Below are 20,587 nucleotides of genomic sequence, written 5' to 3'. Positions count from 1 at the left end.
ATTTAGTGAACAAATAGAACAATTATTCTGACATTTTGCATCAGCACTGACTGCTGTGGAGTATCTTTTGCATAGTGATGAAAATTTGTGCACAAGTCGAAATACAAATACTAAAATAATGAATCAGACAGACTGCAAACCATTTGAGAAACCTACTCGAGTAGAAGTAAAAGAAAGTACCTGATTACAATACTGTTTCTGTACTTTTAACATGGTTTAACGTTTTATTCATTGGGAAAGAAAGAAAGAAAGAAAGAAAGAAAGGAAGAAAGAAAGAAAGAAAGGAGGAGGTATAAATGAGTCGACAGAGATTAGATCCATTCTGTCACGTCACACTTCAGCGTCAGCAGATGAAACATGTGTTGTGTTTCCATAAATGTCAAGCTTGTCCTTCGGGTGATTCTCCAGCACGTTGGTTTACATCAGAGCTTTGTCACACATTAGTGAGGATCACTCCACGAGTTAAATAAAGAAACTGTGAGGAAAAGAAAACGCCTCAGGATGAAAAGATCTGCCGTAATTATACTTCTGCCATGAAATATTGAAAAGTTGATCGTATCTGTGACGGATGATTCAGCACAGACACACGAGGCAACGTGAAAAGGCTGAAAATGAAACTGGAGAGAATAACAAACCCCAAGTACAATCTTTATATCAATATTTGACATATCGTTGTTGTCGCTCCACAAAGTTGTCACGAAATATAATTGCAGGATTCATGTACATGGACGCAAACTCTGAATTGTTTTATGTGGCTTTCTGCACGATGTGTTTGTTAGACCTAAATTAACATCGACATGCAATTTATTTTTAAAATAATCTCTAGGATTCGCTCGGGTAAAGTTAGAGGAAAGATTTTGATTCCAGCCACATTTTGATTAAAATGTTAAAATACTAATGAAATGTAATTTTAAGGAATTGTGGACATTTTCCATTTGAATCTCATGTTAAGTCACATAAATCTAACTTCCTCAATATTTACCAAACTCCAGTGATTCAGGAACAGTTGGAGCAGATCCTTTGTTTTCTGAGATGTCTGCAGCAGATTTGTGGAACATTTGCTTCATTAGTTTAATTGTTTTTGACTCAGAACGTCTGAGAGGTCCAGATGTTTCATAACGGATCAACAGATTGTGGAGATCAAAAACATTCAGTGCTTCATGAAACAACAGTTGTTTGACAGACAGGAAGCCGGTGCGAGGATCTGTGAACCGGAGCGATGTGGTCGCGCTGGTCGTCGTGAGTTGATCCTCTGATAAATAAAATGTAATAAATCCTGGAAGTGTTCTAATACGTGCCTTGTGTGTAGTTTATCGTCCTCTCAGCTAGATAAAAGTCTTGACTGAGATCCTGGAAGAAAAAGGACACGACGTGCCCATTTGTTGACGGGGCGAAGGTCAACAAGAGCCTCGAAAGCACAGGGAATAAATTTGACTTTCATTTGAATCGATTTTTTTTTTTCTTTTAACGTCCTCCAGAGTGACGAGGTGGAGTCGAGTGCGGATGACTGACGGCGGCTTGATGGTTTCAGGTTTGGCCCGCCGTCTCAGACACACGTCTCGGCCGCGGTCGGCTGAGGCGGAGTGACAGCTCGCCCTCTCCCAACCCCCCTCCGGTTGTTACGGTAACAACGCACCCCTGAACCCCCCGACGACGTCAAAGCCGACAACTGCCAACGCCGGGCTGTCACAGTCTTATCAAGCGCTCCCCATCAGTTAGACACACAAACACACAGCATCCCGTCCCCTCCCAGACATAATCACACCACATTCGAGTGACAGGTAGAGGACATGAAGAGAAACGTCACTTTTACTGGACCAGCGTGTTCTCAGCCACCCAAAAAAACATCAGCTGATATGTTGGTTTTCTGGCTAAAGGAGGAAACATTACAGCGCAGTTGCCGGAATAAAAAATCGGCAGAGTGAGTCCACATTTTCCAGATTTAACCTGCAAAAACACAAACATTTCCGTGTTTTTCCGTAATTTTGCAGCTGTTGTTCTGGCAGCAAAACTAGATGTTTTTTGACAAGACATCGGGACATATTCCGTCCACGTTTGTGTGGATAAAACCAGGTATTTTAACCCGAAACATTTTCCTCTTCTAACCCTAACAAAGTGTTTTTTCTGAGCTGTGAGGTTACACTGTGCGGCTGTAGGCTTCGTAAGAGGCCATCCAGCCTGGACATTTTTAACCGATGCAGTCCTCTGAGAGAATGACTTCCACCCCCACCAACTGTGGTTCAAACTTTTTTGTTAAAGTGCCGTGTCAGCAGGCTGGAGGCCATGTTTGGATAGGTCATCGCATCAGTTGTATAAGGTCCAAATTGTAGACATGGTGTTCACGATGATGACACGAGGCCTTGGGTCATCTGTCTTGGCAGCTGCTCTGTAAACATCTGACTCCTCTCCAGGAACAGGTCACTGTTCATCCAGCCGCCATCACAAACGCCAACGGCAACTTTTTCTGGGCGACCATAAAACCACTGACACCTGAGCCGCTTCTCTTTAAAGATGAGCATCGTGTGGTTAAACGTTCCTGCATGTCGGGGTCGGTCCTTTACCTCCACACAGGAATTACCCAGCTCCCCCCAAAAAAGAACCGATGTGGAGCAGAGGTAGTCTTGCACAATCATTGCAATTCTGTCCGCATACCGTCAAAACCATGTTCCTCGTCACTTCACGGCTTGACGTTCTGGTTCCTTAACATTGAGGTCTGGATTTTAAATGCAGCAGCGCCTTTTCACTTCAGAGAAGCCTTTGATAATATTGGCCATTGCATAATTAAATGCAATTCCCTGGACGTTTCCCTTTGTTAAGAAGGGGAGCTTGAAAAGACTGTCCGGTTCTTTCTCTCTGGCAGGTGCTGATCCAGAGTCAGCAACTTTGCCACCAACACACTTTCTGCAGAGTGTTTGTCATCTCCACTGGCTGTACTGACATTATCCTTCCTTTCCTTGGCGTTTTCTCTTTGCTCTTATTCTCTTCTCTGCATGTTCTGCTGCAAAATAGGCTTAATAACATCAGACCAGAGTGTTACGGTGGCGTGGGAGAGAACAGGCGGGATTTCACTGGTTAACTGAAGAGGAAGGGTTCGCCGGCAGGACGAGAGAGGAACGTTACAAGATCTGGCAGAAGGGTGAATGGAAAATGGTCTGTTGAATCTCTGCAGGGCTGATGAGGGAGTGAGTGAGAGCAGATGAAATGGGAACAGGTGTGTCGATGGGTGGAGCTGCAAGGTGGTGGGAGGAAAAAGAGAGAGAGGTCCATCAGGTGGATGGATGGTAAATAGCAGTGAAGGGAAATGTTTGATCCTATCATATCTTAGCTGTGTCCCATGTGTGGATGCATCTTGAACTTCGTACTCAGAAACATAAACAAAATATACAACTATAGATGCAAAATAATAGCAGCAGCTGCTGAAAACACAGCAGAAGCACCGACCTTCACCACCAGGGACGAGGCTTTTCTCCGTCACCGTCTATAAAGATATATTTCTTCAGTCGGCGATGCCTGATCCTCCTGAGACAGAGAGGAAATTCAAAATGATGTTGCTTTTGTCCGACCCGGTCTTCAGCTCGGCGAATGATGTGAATATGATGTGAATCCTCGCTCCTCTTCACAAAGTGAGTTTTAGTGAATCGTCAGATCAAAGCTGCTGGTGAGCAGATGTTAGTCGCCGACAGACGGAGCGACCAGCTGGCTGACGACTCTTCACACCTGCTGATCATATTTCTCACTAGTTCACCAAGTGCTCATTAAAAAGCACGATGTTTGAGATGTGGCCTTGTTGAAGCTAACAGCGACGTTCACATCCATATTGTCAAGTTATTTCCTGTTTTATTTTGAAGTTCTGTCATGTTGTGCTTTTCATTTCCTCCCTTTGTCTGTTTTTCACCCTTTATATTCCGCTCTGCCCTTCTTACTCGTGGTCAGTCTGTCTTGTGTTCAAACAGGAGGAGCGCTCGTCTTCTAAAACAGTTTAATTACATCATTTTTTGAGCATCACAACCTCATGAAATGACCCGTTTCACTGTCAGAATCTGAGTCATCCCCGTCCCAACTTCCTGTGATTTGTTTCTGGCTTTTGCTTCCCGATCCTTTTTGATTTGTACTTTGCTGGTTCTTGTTTTTCTTCCTGTTTTGTTTTCTGCCTTCTGTTGCACTTTTTTTTAGATTTTTGACTTTGGGCTTTAGTTCCCTTCCTGCCTGTGCGTCTGTTTATTGGGTCCTCCTTCGTTTAACCGTGACACATATTGTGCTGAATAGTGTCAGAGGCAGAGCCATTTTTATGTGAGAAACATCTAATTTTAGGGCGACGCAGCAGAATAATGATCCTGAATCCACACAAAAGGCATCCAAGGTGTTTTTTAATAGATAAACAGGAACGGAGAGTCAGTTACCGGGGCCTCATTCATGAAATGCTGCGGAAAATCCACACTTAATGTTTGAGTACATATAAACGAGGAAATCTACAAAAATATTCTGAATTACAAGCGTCTGCAGGAGGTCAGACTTTTCAGGCACTACTCCTGATCTGTTATAATATTATAAGTGTTATTTTAAGTGCACGGTGTGTTTCAGTGCCTCCTGTATTTGGGGATATATTTATAAAAAGGGGTTTAGCTTTAACGTCAGCGCTCTACCTACCACGTCGACATAACGAGGTCCTGGAACAGTCTGTCAGTCTCTCTGTGAGAAACTTCTGGCAGTTCGAAACTTTTACTCACACTTCTTTTTCTTCTCCTGCGTCTTTCACATCCCTCACAGACAGGATCGTGTCAATCTGAGGCGGATGATGAAAGAGGAAGGAGGGATGTGAACTCGTCTCCCTGTAAAACTCTGTGGAAAGTAGCTGTTTACTTTCTCTCTGGAGGGCTGATTCATCCAATATTAGCTTGCTAGCCCATCATATCGACTGTAAAGAGCTGTAGGCACTTTGCCAACTAAGATAAGATGAGAATAAATGAGCCTTCATTGATCTCCAGAGGGGGGAAGGAGGGAGATAAATGCAGATACTGTGAATAGAAAAGTGACAGTTATAGTAGAAAGAGAGCAATTAGAACAGAATCACAAGCCGGACGTGAGAGTGGTGCCGCTAAAAGTCAGTCAGTCTGTCGTGTTTCTCGTGTTTCTCGTGTTTTTGTTTTCTGTTTCCTGTTTTATGGTGGCGTCCATCCCTCCTCTGGTTTCAGATGCAGCGAGCGTTTCCATCTTTCTCCTCGTGTTTTTATTGACCCCTCGTGTTTTGGACGGCTCTGCCTCAGCCCAGCCCCTCGCAAATGTTTGCCTGATATCTTTTGATTTTCCCGACCTTCACGTAAACTCTGACGTAGTCATGCGCTGTCCTCGAGTTGTGCAAAGCCCAGAATCATAATATAATACAGGATAATATAGGATATGGCATATCATCTATGATCTGTGTGCAGGTCCGTATCACATCACAGGGAAGTGACAGTAGGTCTACTCATCGCTCAGATGGCGTCAAATTAATTAAGAGCTGTCGCCTCGTTAAAAGGAAGCGATTATTATTATCATTATAGCCGACATGACTGACAAACGGCCGGCTGCTGGTCGAGTCACGACACCAGGAGACGTTTCCAGATGTTTTTGTGCACCAAAACAGGTATTAACAGTCAAACCATGATGTCTTTTTTTTACGCTGTAGTGTGACAAGACAGAAATAGAAAATTCAACTTGTACAAACTTGAAGTTGCAGCGTGAAGAAACGTATAGTTTTACCTTATCTGTGGTTTTACAGGAACGTACTGAGCTAACACGTATTCTGGCAGTCAGATAACACTAGAAATATTCTAAAAGTTAAAAAAGAAAACTTCTTTCAACCGTAGCAGCAAACAAAATAAAACTAAAAACACCGACATGATTTGGGCCCAACAGCAGACTGTGAGGAGCTGCAGCTTTTATTTTCACAGGCAGCGTTGGAGGGAGGGAGGAAGAGCAGATGGCCGGCTGCCATTTTGGTTGTGGGAGTTGGATGCAGGGGAGGATGTGGTTGGCTTTGCAGGTGGAGGCTGATAAAGACTGGCTGGGGACCCCGGACAGGAAAAACAGACGGTAGAGTTTGATGCAGCATCAACACAACACGACACAGTCCAGCAGCGACCGGCTGCAGCAGCGGGGTCTTTATAGCGAGGACGCCGGGGGCCGCGGTGGTGGACAGGTGTGCAGGACAGGAGAGCAGATTTAACAGTTTAGGTCTCAAAGATACAAATCAACCGGCTGAAAGTGAAAATAACAACCACAAAGTTGATGATGTCATCTGTGTTTACGTCGGTGAACTCGCGCTACGTGGATCGTCCGACTTCGATGATCGTTGGAGTCTCACGCCTGCTCTGTTTCCCTCATGAGACCTTAGTTTGGAAAATCTTTGTCTGGTATAGTGAACAAATAGTTTATTGACCCTGTTTGAATTGTGTCATGAATCACACATGTGATATTTGTCGGCTTTAGAGTCAATATAATCAAACTAATCAAATATCAGACTGTGAAATCACGTCATTATAAAGACGACACAGCCGACAGTCTCGTTAGTGACGTCGTCTCGTAACTTAAACACCATAAAGCTGCTCCTGTTTATTAGTTAACTCACAAAACTGACCAACTCGACTGCAGCTGTCATTATGAGCAGATTTATTATGATTTCATCTTATTTATTTTCTGAGCCCATTTGGCTCCATGTTGGTGTCGGTGACGTGTGTTGAGTGAACGATGAAGTTCACTGAGAGCTTTGACACCAAACTACATGAGATTTTACTTCAGTTGCGACAAACTGAGTTTATTGTCTTGGAAATTCATGACAAACATCATACGATACGAGTCAAACAGGATCAGTTCCATCCAGTGTTTCTTCTGATTTCAGGTCCCATCGGCTCCTCCGTCCTCCGTGGGGGGGGGGGCGTGACTCTCTGAGTGATTAGCAACAAAACAAATCAAATGATCGCTCACGATATGAAGAGATGGACTTTTCTTTTACAACAGACTGTCGCAGCTCAGCCTCACAGCTGCACGATAAAAAACCTCAAACTTTTTCAGCTGTTTGCATCCAAACTTTCCCCCCCGTGGAGAAACGGCTCCGCATTCGGAGATGAAGCGGAAGAAAAAAATCCATCTGAACTCGTTCTGCTCGGCTTTTTTGAAGCCGTCCCATAAATCTGCATGACAAATTCATAGCGGGCTCATTACGACTCGCTGTTTTTTTTTTCCGTGGACTCATTTCCTGGGACTGTATTTCAGGTTTGATAAAATGTCTTCACAGTGAATCTCCATCACAAGCCTGCCTGGGTTTATTATCAGCTTTTATTCAGTTTGAAAAATGTTCAATATATCAATATTCAGCATGTAAACAGTGTGTTTTCTACAAATGCATTAATGGGGAAATACAAATCTTAAAGTTTTAATACATGAAGCAGTTTTTGATTGATTGAAATTCAACATAAGTGACAAAAGTCAAGAAATGTGTATTTTTTTCCTTCTTTCTTGATATTTTGGGAGTCAGCTGGTCATTTATCTGATCAAACCAAACAAAACCGTCTCGTAAAAAGTTTCGTCCACATGCTGCTGGTCTGAAAAATAACTTTTTTTTTTAAAGCGACGCGTTGGTCCGACACTGGAGCTGAATTATGTCGCTGCGCAACTTGTAGAGTTATTAGATGTCACAGTTTCAGTCAGATTATATAATCTTCTCTCCTCTTTTATAATGTTTCGTGTCAGGCGAGAATCAACACCTTCCGCTCTCTCAGCCTTCTGTTTTTCTCTATTAAAAAAAAAAAGAAAAACTGCAGTAAAGATTGAGTTTCTGCCTCCGGATGACTCCACACACACGAAACAACCAGCGAAAATGAAGCCGAGCGCTCAGCCGTCGCGGTCGCCCAGCCCGCCTTCTTGTTCCCAATTAGCAGCGTCTTTGCCTCGAGTCTCAATGTCAGATCTGATCAATGCCGCTCGTCTTCTCGGAGATGACTGAACATCCAGCGCTCCGCCTGGAGGCCGGGCCGACCCCCCGAGTCCAGAGCCGATATGTGGAGAGGACGGAGAAGAAGGGAAATGAAGCATCATGTTTCTTTTTGTACTGTGTGTCCCGACGCTGTTGCTGAGTGTTTGTCACTCACTTTGTCTCCTTCTTTGGATTTTCTGTTAAAGTTTGAGCCGAGAAACTGTAAGTGTCTCTGTGGACATAAACTACCCGCCCTGTCTTTCTGTTCACTTCACACCATGCAGAAAATATAAACGTTTCCATTTTTCACGAGTGGAAGTGAAAGATACTTTTCTCCGTGCGTGCAAAAGTCTCGAGCAAAACAGATATTTCACGTGCGACAGCTCCGGTGGACACTCCTGCGGTCATCGGACAGTTTCACACTTTGTTTTTCCGCGGCGCTCTGACCGGTCTGAGGAACACCTGTGCACTAATCAGGCTGTTCAATCAGCATCTACCTGACCTCCGCACTCCCAAGATGCCAAACCTCGCATCCCACAGGACTTAAAGGGATATTCCGGTGTAAATTTAATCCATGGTCTAAATCACCGTGAAACTGTGTTAGACTCCCTCTCGAGAGATCAAGTTAGCAGACCGCTAGCTAACGGAGTTTTATCAACCTCAGAAACGACCGCACGACAACAATACACTGCAGTAAATGGATCCAAATATAAACCGCCACCAAAAAGCCACAAATAATGCTCAGAACAGCACCAAACTTCAGCAACAGTACAAATAGGGTCTCAGCACATAGTCCGGGGCATCTAACCTCCGCTAGCTTAGCTGGATTTCTACCGGGAAGCTAAAAACAGATTTCAACTCTCCTCCATCAGCTTCCGGGTCGGGAAGTCCCGACGTGACGATTACAGAGTGCGGTTAGAAATGCTCAATTCCGTTCTTTTCCCTGTCCGCTCTCGATAATAACTGTTATAAACTGGCAGGTAAGACACATATGAACTTTGATTGCTTTTCCATGGAGTCATAATCATACATTTTCATCCATGAGCCGCGGAACTCTACTGCACTCGGTAATCGACTCGTCGGGACTTCCCGTCAACAGGAAGCTGCTGCAGAAGAGTGGTAAATTTAGTCAGCTTTTCAGTAGAAATCCAGCTAAGCTAGCGGAGGTTAGATGCCCCGGACTATGTGCTGAGACCCTATTTGTACTGTTGCTGAAGTTTGGTGCTGTTCTGAGCATTATTTGTGGCTTTTTGGTGGCGGTTTATATTTGGATCCATTTACTGCAGTGTATTGTTGTCGTGCGGTCGTTTCTGAGGTTGATAAAACTCCGTAAATTAGCGGTCTGCTAACTTGATCTCTCGAGAGGGAGTCTAACAGAGTTTCACGGTGTGTTAGACCATGGATTAAACTTACACCGGAATATCCCTTTAAAGGATCCACTGCCAGCGCCACAGCACCGAGCCTCCCCAGAGGTCCGGTGTCAGAGCCAAGTCTGCTCACAGACGCTCGATGGTTGGCTTAACGAGGCGTCGACAGATGCAGCAGAGCGAGCAGAATAACACAGAGGGGAATCTTTCTACCAGCTCTACCAACACTCGATACCTTTTAAAATATACAAATTAACACACAATAAACATGATAACTTTCTGCACAGATGGCTCGCTTCAAGGAAGTGGAGCCGCTGACACTTTAACAAGCTGCTCGATATAAAATGTTTCTCCCCTCGACTTGTTTGGAAATCCATCTTTATTTATAAGTATTCATTCGAGCGGGACAAGAAAGAGAAAGCTGCGACAAGTGAGCGACGTCTGACTGACAGGAAGTTCATCTGACGCGAAGCAAAAAACAAACATGTCAAACCAGAGAGACGCTGCGAGATGTACAAGTGTTTGTCCCTTCAGTGTGTGGATGGATTTCACGAGGATTAACAGCTTCCACGCCCACAAAGGTTTTCAGATTTGTTTTCAGATCCAACCTCATGTAAATGTGAGCACAAAAACAATCTGTACAACCCTTGGCGAAGATCCAATCAGGCTGTGTAAGTGAAACATGATGATCTGTGACTGTTTGTGTTGCTGTATTCACATCAGGATGGACTCACAGTTTCTGACTGTTCCTGAAATGTTGCTCACATTGATTTCAAACTCGTAGATACGACCGGGAGGCTTTACAAGCTCCTGCAAGCTGCGATCCATTGTTCTCTTCTTCCAAGTGAAAAAGCTCGTCCAAGATCCCAAAAGTCAAAGTCTAAAGTCCGTCTCCATCGACACATATACAAACACATCACCACAGCAGCACAGAGGCAGCAACTTTCACCTTTTTGATCACTTTTAACTTTACGTAGTGTTCCAATATAAATCGTGATGTCTCGACTTCGTAGTCGTAGTCGCGTGTCCACAGTAGATCCTCCCAGAGTCTACACACCGGACCTTTTAATGAGGAGAAGAGTTACATTCACACATCACAACGCTCACAAAGATCAATTTATCAATCATTTTCTTTGCATGACATTCATGGTGTCTCTGTACAAATACACATGTTGAGTAAAAGACGCGATACTCAGCATCACGTCGGCCAACATTAAATACGAAACCGCTCGACGAACGCCCTCCACCGCTCGAAGTCAGATGTCTCATGATACAGTCGTGGTGACATCGTGTTTGCGATGTATTTGGTAACACTTCTCTTAAGGCATACAGCTGATGTGTTATGTTGTTTGATACGATTTGTGTTTGTGTGATCGCGTCGACGGCGGCCAGACAACACAGAGAACTTAGAGCTGAAACAGTCGAGCCATTTGTGAACGGACAGAGAATTAATAAGCAAGAAGTTGAGTCTTTTTATACAATAAATATCTCATAATTCAGCATCTTTAATGTAAATATTTGCAGATTTCTACCTTCTTCTGTTAAAAAATAACAAATCTGAAGGCGACAGTTTAGTCACTTTTTCTTTTTTTTCCTTTAACTCCTAGAAACCAAAGAATTAAATTAGAAACCAATCAATGGAAATGATTGACTTCTTCTGAAAAACCTCTAATATATGTATATATATGTGTAAATATATATATATATATATATATATATATGTTTGTAACATATTTCACAGTGCTGCTTTCTCGTCCCACGTCTTATCTACAGATCTCCTGAAGAAAAAGCGCAGTAAAGTCTTGGCTTGGCTTATTTTTGTGCAGCGCTTGTAGTGAAAAATATCTAAAATTTTCAGAAAGGTACTTCTGACGTCAACAGGTGATGATATTCACTGTATTTTTTGTTATCACACATCCTCCGTGCTTGTTAAAAAGTAAGAAAAACTGTTGCAGCCGTGTTATTTTAGATCACACTACCTTGTTCGTCATTGACCCGCCCTACTCTGCCTCTGATTGGCTACCTCCTGCCTGTTAACTACTGCACATGTGCAGCTCTCACCGAAGATTGAACCGAGGCGAGATGTCTCACTCTGTAGCTGAAGTGGAGGTTTCAAGACACGGTGTGAAAAGAGTTGCAGAGAAGAATAATGTGTTTTCTGAAGGACGCCCAAATAAAAGCCTGAACCTGACAATTTGCATAATATGACCTCTTTAAAAGTATATTTAAATCTTATTCTATGAGTTTTTCTGTCATTTGTTATGCAAACGATGCTCAAGTTTGTCTATAAGATTTCAGGACCCTTGATGTTGACCTAAATTACCAAATTAGGTAAAACTGATTTCCTTATTTTGCCTCCATTTGATTCGAATAATTAATCTAAATGTGTATTTGGTGCAGACTTGTGTTTGATATATCTGTTACAGCACAGCGGGGTCTCGCTGATTATAAATGTACATTAGAGTGATAGTTTGTTTTGGACAGTGCTTTAAAAAACACAACTGGTGTTTCTTAAATAAGATCATCTAAAACGTGCGACTTTCAATTATCCACCTGTTCTCAGACGATCTAACAGAATATTGTTTGTAAAGCTGGTGACTAATTCATAATCAGCGGTGTGAAAATGTGACATATAAACTCTTCTGTATGCCTTGAGTCAAGTGTCACCAGGATCTCTTTTTTGTCTTGTGGTGACAGTTAAATACGACATGTTAAAAGACAAACATTGCACAAAGCAAGCTTTTTTTTTTTTGTTATCCCACGAAATGTACATCAGATTTCACAAGTAAACTGACACGTAAACAGCCGTTTATCAGCAGCGATGAAAGAAAGGCAAAACACCGAAGAGTATCATGCAACTGCTGCGTAACACCGGCTGTATGAAGAACACAAATATTACTTCCATTTATAAGAAAAGTTACTTTCGTCTCCTGTATCCAGCTGGAACTTCTGCTGTCACCGGCGACCGATGACAGTGAAAACATGTCGACTCTAAACATGTTCTCACTGATCGATGTTTTTAAGACACACCGAACAAAATAGTCTCCGATAGCTAACGCTGTTAGCTTAGCAGCTACGTCAAAGATATCAACTTTAAAAATGGTGAAGATATCGACGGATCTCAGAGCTTCCCTAGACTTGAATCATGAGCTGCATGGAGACATTTTATGGATCCCTGGTGATAATATTTAGCTGGAAATCACACAAAGAATAACTTTATAGAAACAGCTAGTCTTCGTGTAGGTCCGCATTAAACTGAGACTGTTTCAGCACCTCCTCGTAGCTGCGTTCAACATTTCATCTGCTTCAACACCTTTTTTTAATTTTTCAGTCCAAAGTCTTTTAAGATTTGGCTTACTGAACCACATCTCGAGTATTTGCATTCCCTCGGATTAAAAAGATTCCTCAATGCTTAGATGGGTCTTATTTCCCCTGTGGGATGGGGCAGAAAGGATTTGAGAAAAGAAAACAGAAATTCAGGTGGGAGTGGATGGAAATCCTGCAGCAGCAGCAGCGAGGTGTGGGTTCGAATTAACAGACCTCCTTTATAAGACTTTGATTTGACGGTTTTTGTTCCATTATTTCGTGTTTTCAGAAGCATGTACAGTGTAGATCAGCACACGTCTCTGTGGGATGTGATCCCTCACTGGCTTCCCACTGGAAAACCTCAGTCCTGCCCTCGAAATTGCACAAAAACAAATCTGTGAAATGTTTCCTGTGTTCTCTCTCTCAGGCTGGAGTCAAAGCTGGAGCTGTTTGAATAAAGCTTGTCAACGAATCAGGTGTCAGCGGTTTTGTCACCGATCTCAGCAGAAGTTCCCGTCGGACACAAACGCTTTGATTACACGACGTCTTCGGTCTGAGCGACCTGCATTTTCTTCATCACGACAGCAGCAGTGTCAAAAACAGTCGAAGCACGGATGGATCTGGAGCATGCACAGCACTTCTCGATGACAGCAGTTCATTAAATATCCATTGAAAATGATGCAGTGTGTCAGAACAGTTCAGGTTCTGGATCAATAAAAAAAACAACAACAACAAAAAAAACACCCCGCTGTTTACCAGAAGCCCAGACGAGCCGGGCTCAGGTGCTGACCGGGGTCAGAATCCATTCATGAAGCGGTGATTTTAACAAGTATCAGATGGGTGCGGCCACTTTATTGTATTGTGTACTCTTGATGGTGATCAGAACCACTTTAGGTCCACTTCAGGTGCAATTCGAATGCCTGTATTGATTCCCACCCATGTGTTACTTTGAGTTAAAATCACCTGTAACACTGTTCGACCCAGTTCAACCTGCAGACGGTCTGATTGTTTTGTTTTTTTTAAAGGGTCCGTCGGGTCCTCACAGCACCGTGGTCTCCGACTGCAGGATGGACTGCGTTCGAGAGTTGCGGTGAAACTGCACCATGTGCTCCGACCCGTTCCTGGAGGCGAAGGTGCTGTTGTAGTGGCGATCTCTGCTCAGGCGGCAGTTCAGACACATACTCCGCCACTTCCTCTTCAGCTCGCCTTGAACCTGCAGAGTTACAAAAACAAACATGCAACAGGGAATCAAACTTCAGCTTGTGAAGGGACAAACCGACCTCAACAAAACATCTCGTCTACCCGCAAAATGTTCTGATTCATAGTCGGCTGGCTGTGATAAGACCTCATGATGAAACGGTCCAAATTTAAGTGGACTTTTTGTTTAGCACATGTTAAACTACACTGTAAACAGAGACCTTATTTAACCAGAGTAAGAGCCACGCAGCTTTTAAACACTGAGACAGATTTACGACTCTTATTCAAGACATAACAAAGCTTCACTTCCAGTCACATCGTTTCACTTTGTACAGCTCAAAATTGCAACAGAAAAACCTTTGGCTTCAGTTTCATCATTCAGAAGTAAATACTGATGTCACAGTGTAATGTCTGGAGGAAAATCACACCATCCACGCAGAGATTAGTTCTTGTAAACCTCACGTTCACGGTGATGTTTGGTCTGAAACCAGGCTGGGTTTTTCACACAGACATTGTGCGACCAAAATAGAAAGAGGCGTTTGTTTTTTGCCCGGTCGCTATCAACAGGTAACGTTGGAGCAGGTGGAAAAACTGTGGGAACTGTGTGAAGACGGAGAGCGATGGGAACCGAGTGAGAAGACGGATGTTCACTCGATGGAGAGCGCTCCGGTGTGAAAGTCTGATCCCGGGTTGATGCGTGTTTCCTCTCACCACCAGGACCTGAGACTGGAGCCATGCTGCTAGCGGTAGCCAGGCTGCTAGCGGTAGCCATGTTGCTAGCGGTAGCCCGGCTGCTAGCGGTAGCCAGACTTCTAGCGGTAGCCAGGCTGCTAGCGATAGCCAGGCTGCTAGTGGTAGCCATGCTGCTAGCGATAGCCATGCTGCTAGCGGTAGCCATGCTCCTAGCAGTAGCCAGGCTGCTAGCGGAAGCCAGGCTGCTAGCGGTAGCCATGCTGCTAGCGGTAGCCATGCTCCTAGCGGTAGCCAGGCTGCTAGCGGTAGCTATGCTGCTAGCGGTAGCCCGGCTGCTAGCGGCAGCCAGGCTGCTAGCGGTAGCCAGACTTCTAGCGGTAGCCATGCTGCTAGCGGTAGCCAGGCTTCTAGCGGTAGCCATGCTGCTAGCAGTAGCCAGGCTTCTAGCGGTAGCCATGCTCCTAGCGGTAGCCAGGCTGCTAGCGGTAGCCATGCTGCTAGCGGTAGCCAGGCTGCTAGCGGTAGCTATGCTGCTAGCGGTAGCCATGCTCCGAGCGGTAGCCATACTGCTAGCGGTAGCCATGCTCCTAGCGGTAGCCAGGCTGCTAGCGGTAGCTATGCTGCTAGCGGTAGCTATGCTGCTAGTGGTAGCCATGCTGCTAGCGGTAGCCATGCTCCTAGCGGTAGCCAGGCTGCTAGCGGTAGCTATGCTGCTAGTGGTAGCCATGCTCCGAGCGGTAGCCAGGCTGCTAGCGGTAGCCATGCTCCAAGCGGTAGCCAGGCGGCTAGCGGTAGCCATGCTGCTAGCGGTAGCCAGGCTGCTAACGCTCTTGATGCACCAGCGACGCCGACAGTAATACCAGAGGGTTAGTTTTATATTCATTATCACAAAGCGAAGTCTGTTCTTGTTTACGATGATGGAGTCTGTTCCTCTTTCCGTCTGTGACTTAGTTTAAACTTCTATCTGATCCGATCAGTTCTATTCACTGGATCTGGGTCGGTTTCAGCTCTTTGAGACGCAGATGTTCGGACTGGAAGAACGATGATAAGCCGTCCATGTTTTAAACAAGAAGGCCTCGCTGTTTGAATAATACAAATCCCAAATATGTTTAATTAAAATAATGCTCTGGTGAAATGAGGACACACACTCTCACATATTTAGCTCCGACCAAAACAAATTTCCTGAAATCATTTATCGAATGTTTCCACTTACAGACCACAATGAAATGAAGCTGTGTGTTTCTAAATAAGCCTGTTATCAGCCGAGCGCAGAAGCATTAATGGGGATATTTATAATTATATATTTATAATTATATAATTAGATTTTGTTATTTTTATATTTCTTTTCTTTTTTTTGACTCTCTAAATTTAAATACTAAGAGGGGAATTAATGTTTTGTGCAATTGGATTTTGGTTGGAGGTCCAAACCGTCGGTCCTGTTTGTGTTGACTGTGTTGAATCAGTTTCACTTCTCACTTAAATCACTCGATATCACTTTACTTACACTTTACACTTTACTTTACTAACTTTACTAAGCTTACCTCACAGTTGAGGAAGCAGTACAGGATGGCCACCACCAGACCCTGAAAACAGAAAACAACAAACATCAGAGGTAATTCAGCATAATCTCAAATTTACACGAGGATCACGTGTTGTAATAGACGTCGTGGGGTGGAGGGACTAAATAGTGCAGCACCTGAAAGGATCCGAGGGCCAGGTCGAAGAAGACCTTATAGTGTTCTGTGATGGATTCGCTGAGAGAGACAAAGACCACGTAGTGGATCCCAAACAGGGGGATCAGCAGGAGAGTGGATTTGGCCAGACGCCTGAGAGAAACACAAGGAATGAACAGTTATGAGGTCAACTCGGATGCTTTGTGCTGTGCTGATGGGAAAAAAGGTTTTGGAAAGCCACAGATGTAGTGTTGTATTATTCCTACTACTCCCATAAAAGATGGACAAATCCTTCCTGCCGTTCTCATTCTCCGGCTGTCACCTCTGCTCAGCCCTACGCTGGAATACAAGATCGCTGATGCTGAATATTCACGGAAACAAACAGAGAGATTCACTGGACCGAGCCGGGCACGTCCAAGTTCTTTTCATCACCTCTTGCTTTTCCTCGCGGCTGCAGGATGCGTGAACACCTGACGACTAGGCAGCGGCTCAGATTTGTTTCCTGGAGGGTAAAACTGCCTGAAGATTAAAACACGCTGCCTGTGACTGGGCCGAGACTCCGTAGAGGTTTCACCCCCCCCCCTCCCGCTTCTCAGAGGCAAATCATGAAACGCTGTCGAGTTGCATCAGCGTTCGCACGACTCTTATCTCTGCAGGCAGCAAAACACTGAGGGAGTAAAATCTGCAGCGGGCGTTTCAGATTATCAGGTTTCTTTGTTTCGAGTTTATCCGCAGCATCTTAACTCTGACTGAGCAGGTGAAGCTTTTACTGACACATAAACGTGAACTTTATGAAAAAAAAAACAGGTTTGTGGCACAAGTGGGTGGATTAATTAAACGATGAGTACCTGTATTGTGATTGGTCGTTGCCGCCCACGTCAGGACACCTCAGCTTCTGAATCAAGATCCGAATGATGCTGATGAACAGGATGAAGTTCACCTTGGAGACGGGGGAGGAAATAAAAAAATATCAGAAGCCCGACAACCCACAAGGGGTGATTCTGTTATTGCCGTGTTGGACGTTTTTCCACCCACAGAAGACTTGATGCTGATTTGCTGCAGGGGGTTTGTTTAATCCCTAACCAGGCACGTGAAACACCTGCAGATCAGCAGGAGGGATTGAAGCTCAACTTACCGTGATGGAGAATCCGATCGGGACATTGATCACCAAGTTCGGTACGAGGTTGTCATTTGTCTCCCAGCATCTGAGGGCACAATAAAGAACCATAATGTACATATTTTTCTGACAATCTTTTTGAAGTCATTTGTTTCATAAATTGAGTTTCACATCCTTCAGGGCAGATCTTAGTCAAGTCACAAATCCATCCATTACTTCTCGAAGGCTAGATGCAAGATTTCCAGCTCCAGCTCGTCCTGGAAAATCCCAATGTATTTCCACATCAGGCGGAGAATCTATAATCCCTCCTGAATGTTCCCTGGGTTTTATTTTTCCCGTCTGTATTTGTGCACCTTTTTCTGAAAGCTTACGGATGTGGTTGAAATCGAAATTGTGTAAGGGGAGTGTCGCCCAAAGGACACGATGATGAAGTCCGGACAATGCCGGATTAAGAGCCCTGGAAATAACCTTTATCGAAACATCAGGATGTATTTAACACTGCATCGCTTTAGCCTCCACTGGATGTATTTGCTCAACATCCTTGGCAACACATGTGGACAGGTACGATAACATTCTTGGAGAAAGACGGACACATTTTCATTCGTACAAGGGACGTAAATGATCTTTAAGAATCCCGCCTACGGTAAATCGATATTTACCTGCAGTGGAAAACAAAAAGTGAGTCGATTTGAGCCGAACTGCAAAACTACTATTTCCAATTTCCAAAAACTTCCAGATAAATCTACATCATCTTTCTCCACACAGTGAGGAGCTATAACCTCGCTGTCCTTTGTCACTGTTTATGCTGAAAGTCTCTTTAACAACGCGCCCACTCAGCTTCCACTCGCTTAATAACCAGCTGTAATAATGTGCAACAGAGCAGATCCATGATACCAGGCTCCTAATGATCACCGCTCGATGCAAATCCCACCAGCTGACTTATTCAATAACGTGCTCTTTGACATGGGATCTTATAATCCAGGAAGCTGAGCCCCTGTAGGATTATCCACCGACAGAATCTAATTGATAAAATATGATTTGTGGACTAATGAAACAACATAAATGCCTGTCGAATATCGACACACCGCTTTCAAACGCTGATGATGTCTCCTATCGCATAATAAAGGAGGAGGTAATAAAGTAATAAGTGCACAACGTTCGATGGTATGTTCCTCTGATGCAAAACAAATTACAGATGATTAGCAACGTGCTGCGGAGAGGTTTGTTTGACGGCGCTCACCCCGTGTCCTCCAGGTAAATCCTCGTCAGCACCCACGCAAAGACGAACACGGTGGGGATTCCTGCAAACGATCACAAGAAAACATCGATATGAAGAACGAGGGTGATATTAAAGTTTAATTCTTGTTACGTTAAGTCTCCTTCACCCACTTCATCTGACGTTTCCCCGTAAGATTTAGAGACAGGTGACCAACGGAAACACATCGTTACCTCGAACATTTTTAGAAACATTGAGGATCATTTTAATAAACAACTCAACAAAATATATAACAATGTTCTAGTCATTCTTTCATATTTGAATGCGGAAATGTTGGCGTAGTCCACGGGTTCAAATCACAATGGAAAAGTCAGAAACACAACCACCTTACATATCATAACTTGAAGCAATAAAAATGGCTCCAGCTACTTTAGTTGTTTAGTTTGTTTGCTGCGATGCTGTTTTGCCTTGAAGCTCTAAAAAAATGTTCAAAACTTCGACCAAGAGAGAACGACTTACTCCAAAAAGCTGCTAAACTTCCTGTTGAAAGGATATTCTGGTGTAAGTTTAATCCATGGTCTAAATCACCTTGAAACTGTGTTAGACTCCCTCTCGAGAGATGAAGTTAGCAGACCGCTAATTTACGGAGTTTTATCAACCTCAGAAACGACCGCACGACAACAATACACTGCAGTAAATGGATCCAAATATAAACCGCCACCAAAAAGCCACAAATAATGCTCAGAACAGCACCAAACTTCAGCGACAGTACAAATAGGGTCTCAGCACATAGTCCGGGGCATCTAACCTCCGCTAGCTTAGCTGGATTTCTATTGTGAAGCTAAAAACAGATTTCAACTCTCCTCCAGCAGCTTCCGGGTCGGGGAAGTCCCGACGCGACGATTACCGAGTGCGGTTAGAAATGCTCAATTCCGTTCTTTTCCCTGTCCGCTCTCGATAATAACTGTTATAAACTGGCAGGTAAGACACACATGAACTTTGATTGCTTTTCCATGGAGTCATAATCATACATTTTCATCCATGAGCCGCGGAACTCTACTGCACTCGGTAATCGACTCGTCGGGACTTCCCGCCAACAGGAAGCTGCTGCAGAAGAGTGGTAAATTTAGTCAGCTTTTCAATAGAAATCCAGCTAAGCTAGCGGAGGTTAGATGCCCGGACTATGTGCTGAGACCCTATTTGTACTGTTGCTGAAGTTTGGTGCTGTTCTGAGCATTTTTGGTGGCGGTTTATATTTGGATCCATTTACTGCAGTGTATTGCTGTCGTGCGGTCGTTTCTGAGGTTGATAAAACTCCGTAAATTAGCGGTCTGCTAACTTGATCTCTCGAGAGGGAGTCTAACACAGTTTCACGGTGATTTAGACCATGGATTAAACTTACACCGGAATATCCCTTTAAATCATTTTCTGACTGACTGTAGTTCTTTTTCCCAGCTCACCCCAGCCGATGAACATGTAGACGACAAAGTGTCTGTTCTCGAAGATGACGACGAGCAGCGTGTGGAGGTACAGACCCTCCACCAGCAGCCAGAAGAAGTTGGCCATGATGAAGTACTGGAAGAACACCAGGCTGGCTTTACATCCCACCTGAAGAACACAAAGGTCAGACATCTTAACTCTGCACTGAAAGGTTTAATGTCACACTATCAATAACTCCTCAGCAGGGACCATTAACCTTTAAGTCATAGTCCCATGTAAGTCTATCGTGCACACACCGTCTGTTTCTGTGGTACAGACTCGTACATCCGCGGAGACGCGGCGGGCTAACGGGGCCTTTATGTGGGTGTACGTTCCCGTTTTCCACTGGGGGCGATCGATGAGTTCACCGGCAGGGTGAGCTTTAATTTGCAGATCGCAATGTAACAAGCAGCGAGCAGACGGGAGTGTTAAAGGTCAGACGCTACGGGGATTTTTTTCACTCTGGAGGGGAAATAAAGACTGTTAACTAGGAAGAGTCCACGAATTCAGAAAGGATCGGATGACAGAACGTCACTCAACTGAACAGTCCACGGTTGCCATCTTTATCGTTGTGCTTATTTCCTGATT

General features: G+C 44.1%; 1 protein-coding gene across 5 annotated transcripts in view; it reads right to left on the bottom strand.

Annotated features, from left to right (window-relative positions):
• Window positions 1-13,456: 13,456 nt before the first annotated feature.
• LOC115572007 (vasoactive intestinal polypeptide receptor 2-like) overlaps window positions 13,457-20,587 on the bottom strand; it is a 41,528-nt gene continuing 34,397 nt past the window's right edge. For all 5 annotated transcript variants that reach the window (XM_030401736.1, XM_030401737.1, XM_030401738.1 and 2 more), the window contains 7 exons: window positions 19,981-20,128; window positions 18,545-18,605; window positions 17,323-17,392; window positions 17,036-17,127; window positions 16,211-16,340; window positions 16,056-16,097; window positions 13,457-13,837 (listed from right to left, as the gene is read on the bottom strand). In XM_030401736.1, the coding sequence (XP_030257596.1) occupies window positions 13,664-13,837; window positions 16,056-16,097; window positions 16,211-16,340; window positions 17,036-17,127; window positions 17,323-17,392; window positions 18,545-18,605; window positions 19,981-20,128 (717 nt within the window). In that variant the 3' untranslated portion in view covers window positions 13,457-13,663. The remainder of the gene's footprint in view (window positions 13,838-16,055; window positions 16,098-16,210; window positions 16,341-17,035; window positions 17,128-17,322; window positions 17,393-18,544; window positions 18,606-19,980; window positions 20,129-20,587) is intronic.

Source organism: Sparus aurata, chromosome 21 (assembly GCF_900880675.1).
Source record: "Sparus aurata chromosome 21, fSpaAur1.1, whole genome shotgun sequence".
NCBI classification, from domain to species: Eukaryota; Metazoa; Chordata; class Actinopteri; order Spariformes; family Sparidae; genus Sparus; species Sparus aurata.
Note: the sequence above shows the minus strand (reverse complement) of the source record. Positions and strands in the feature narration are given on the sequence as shown.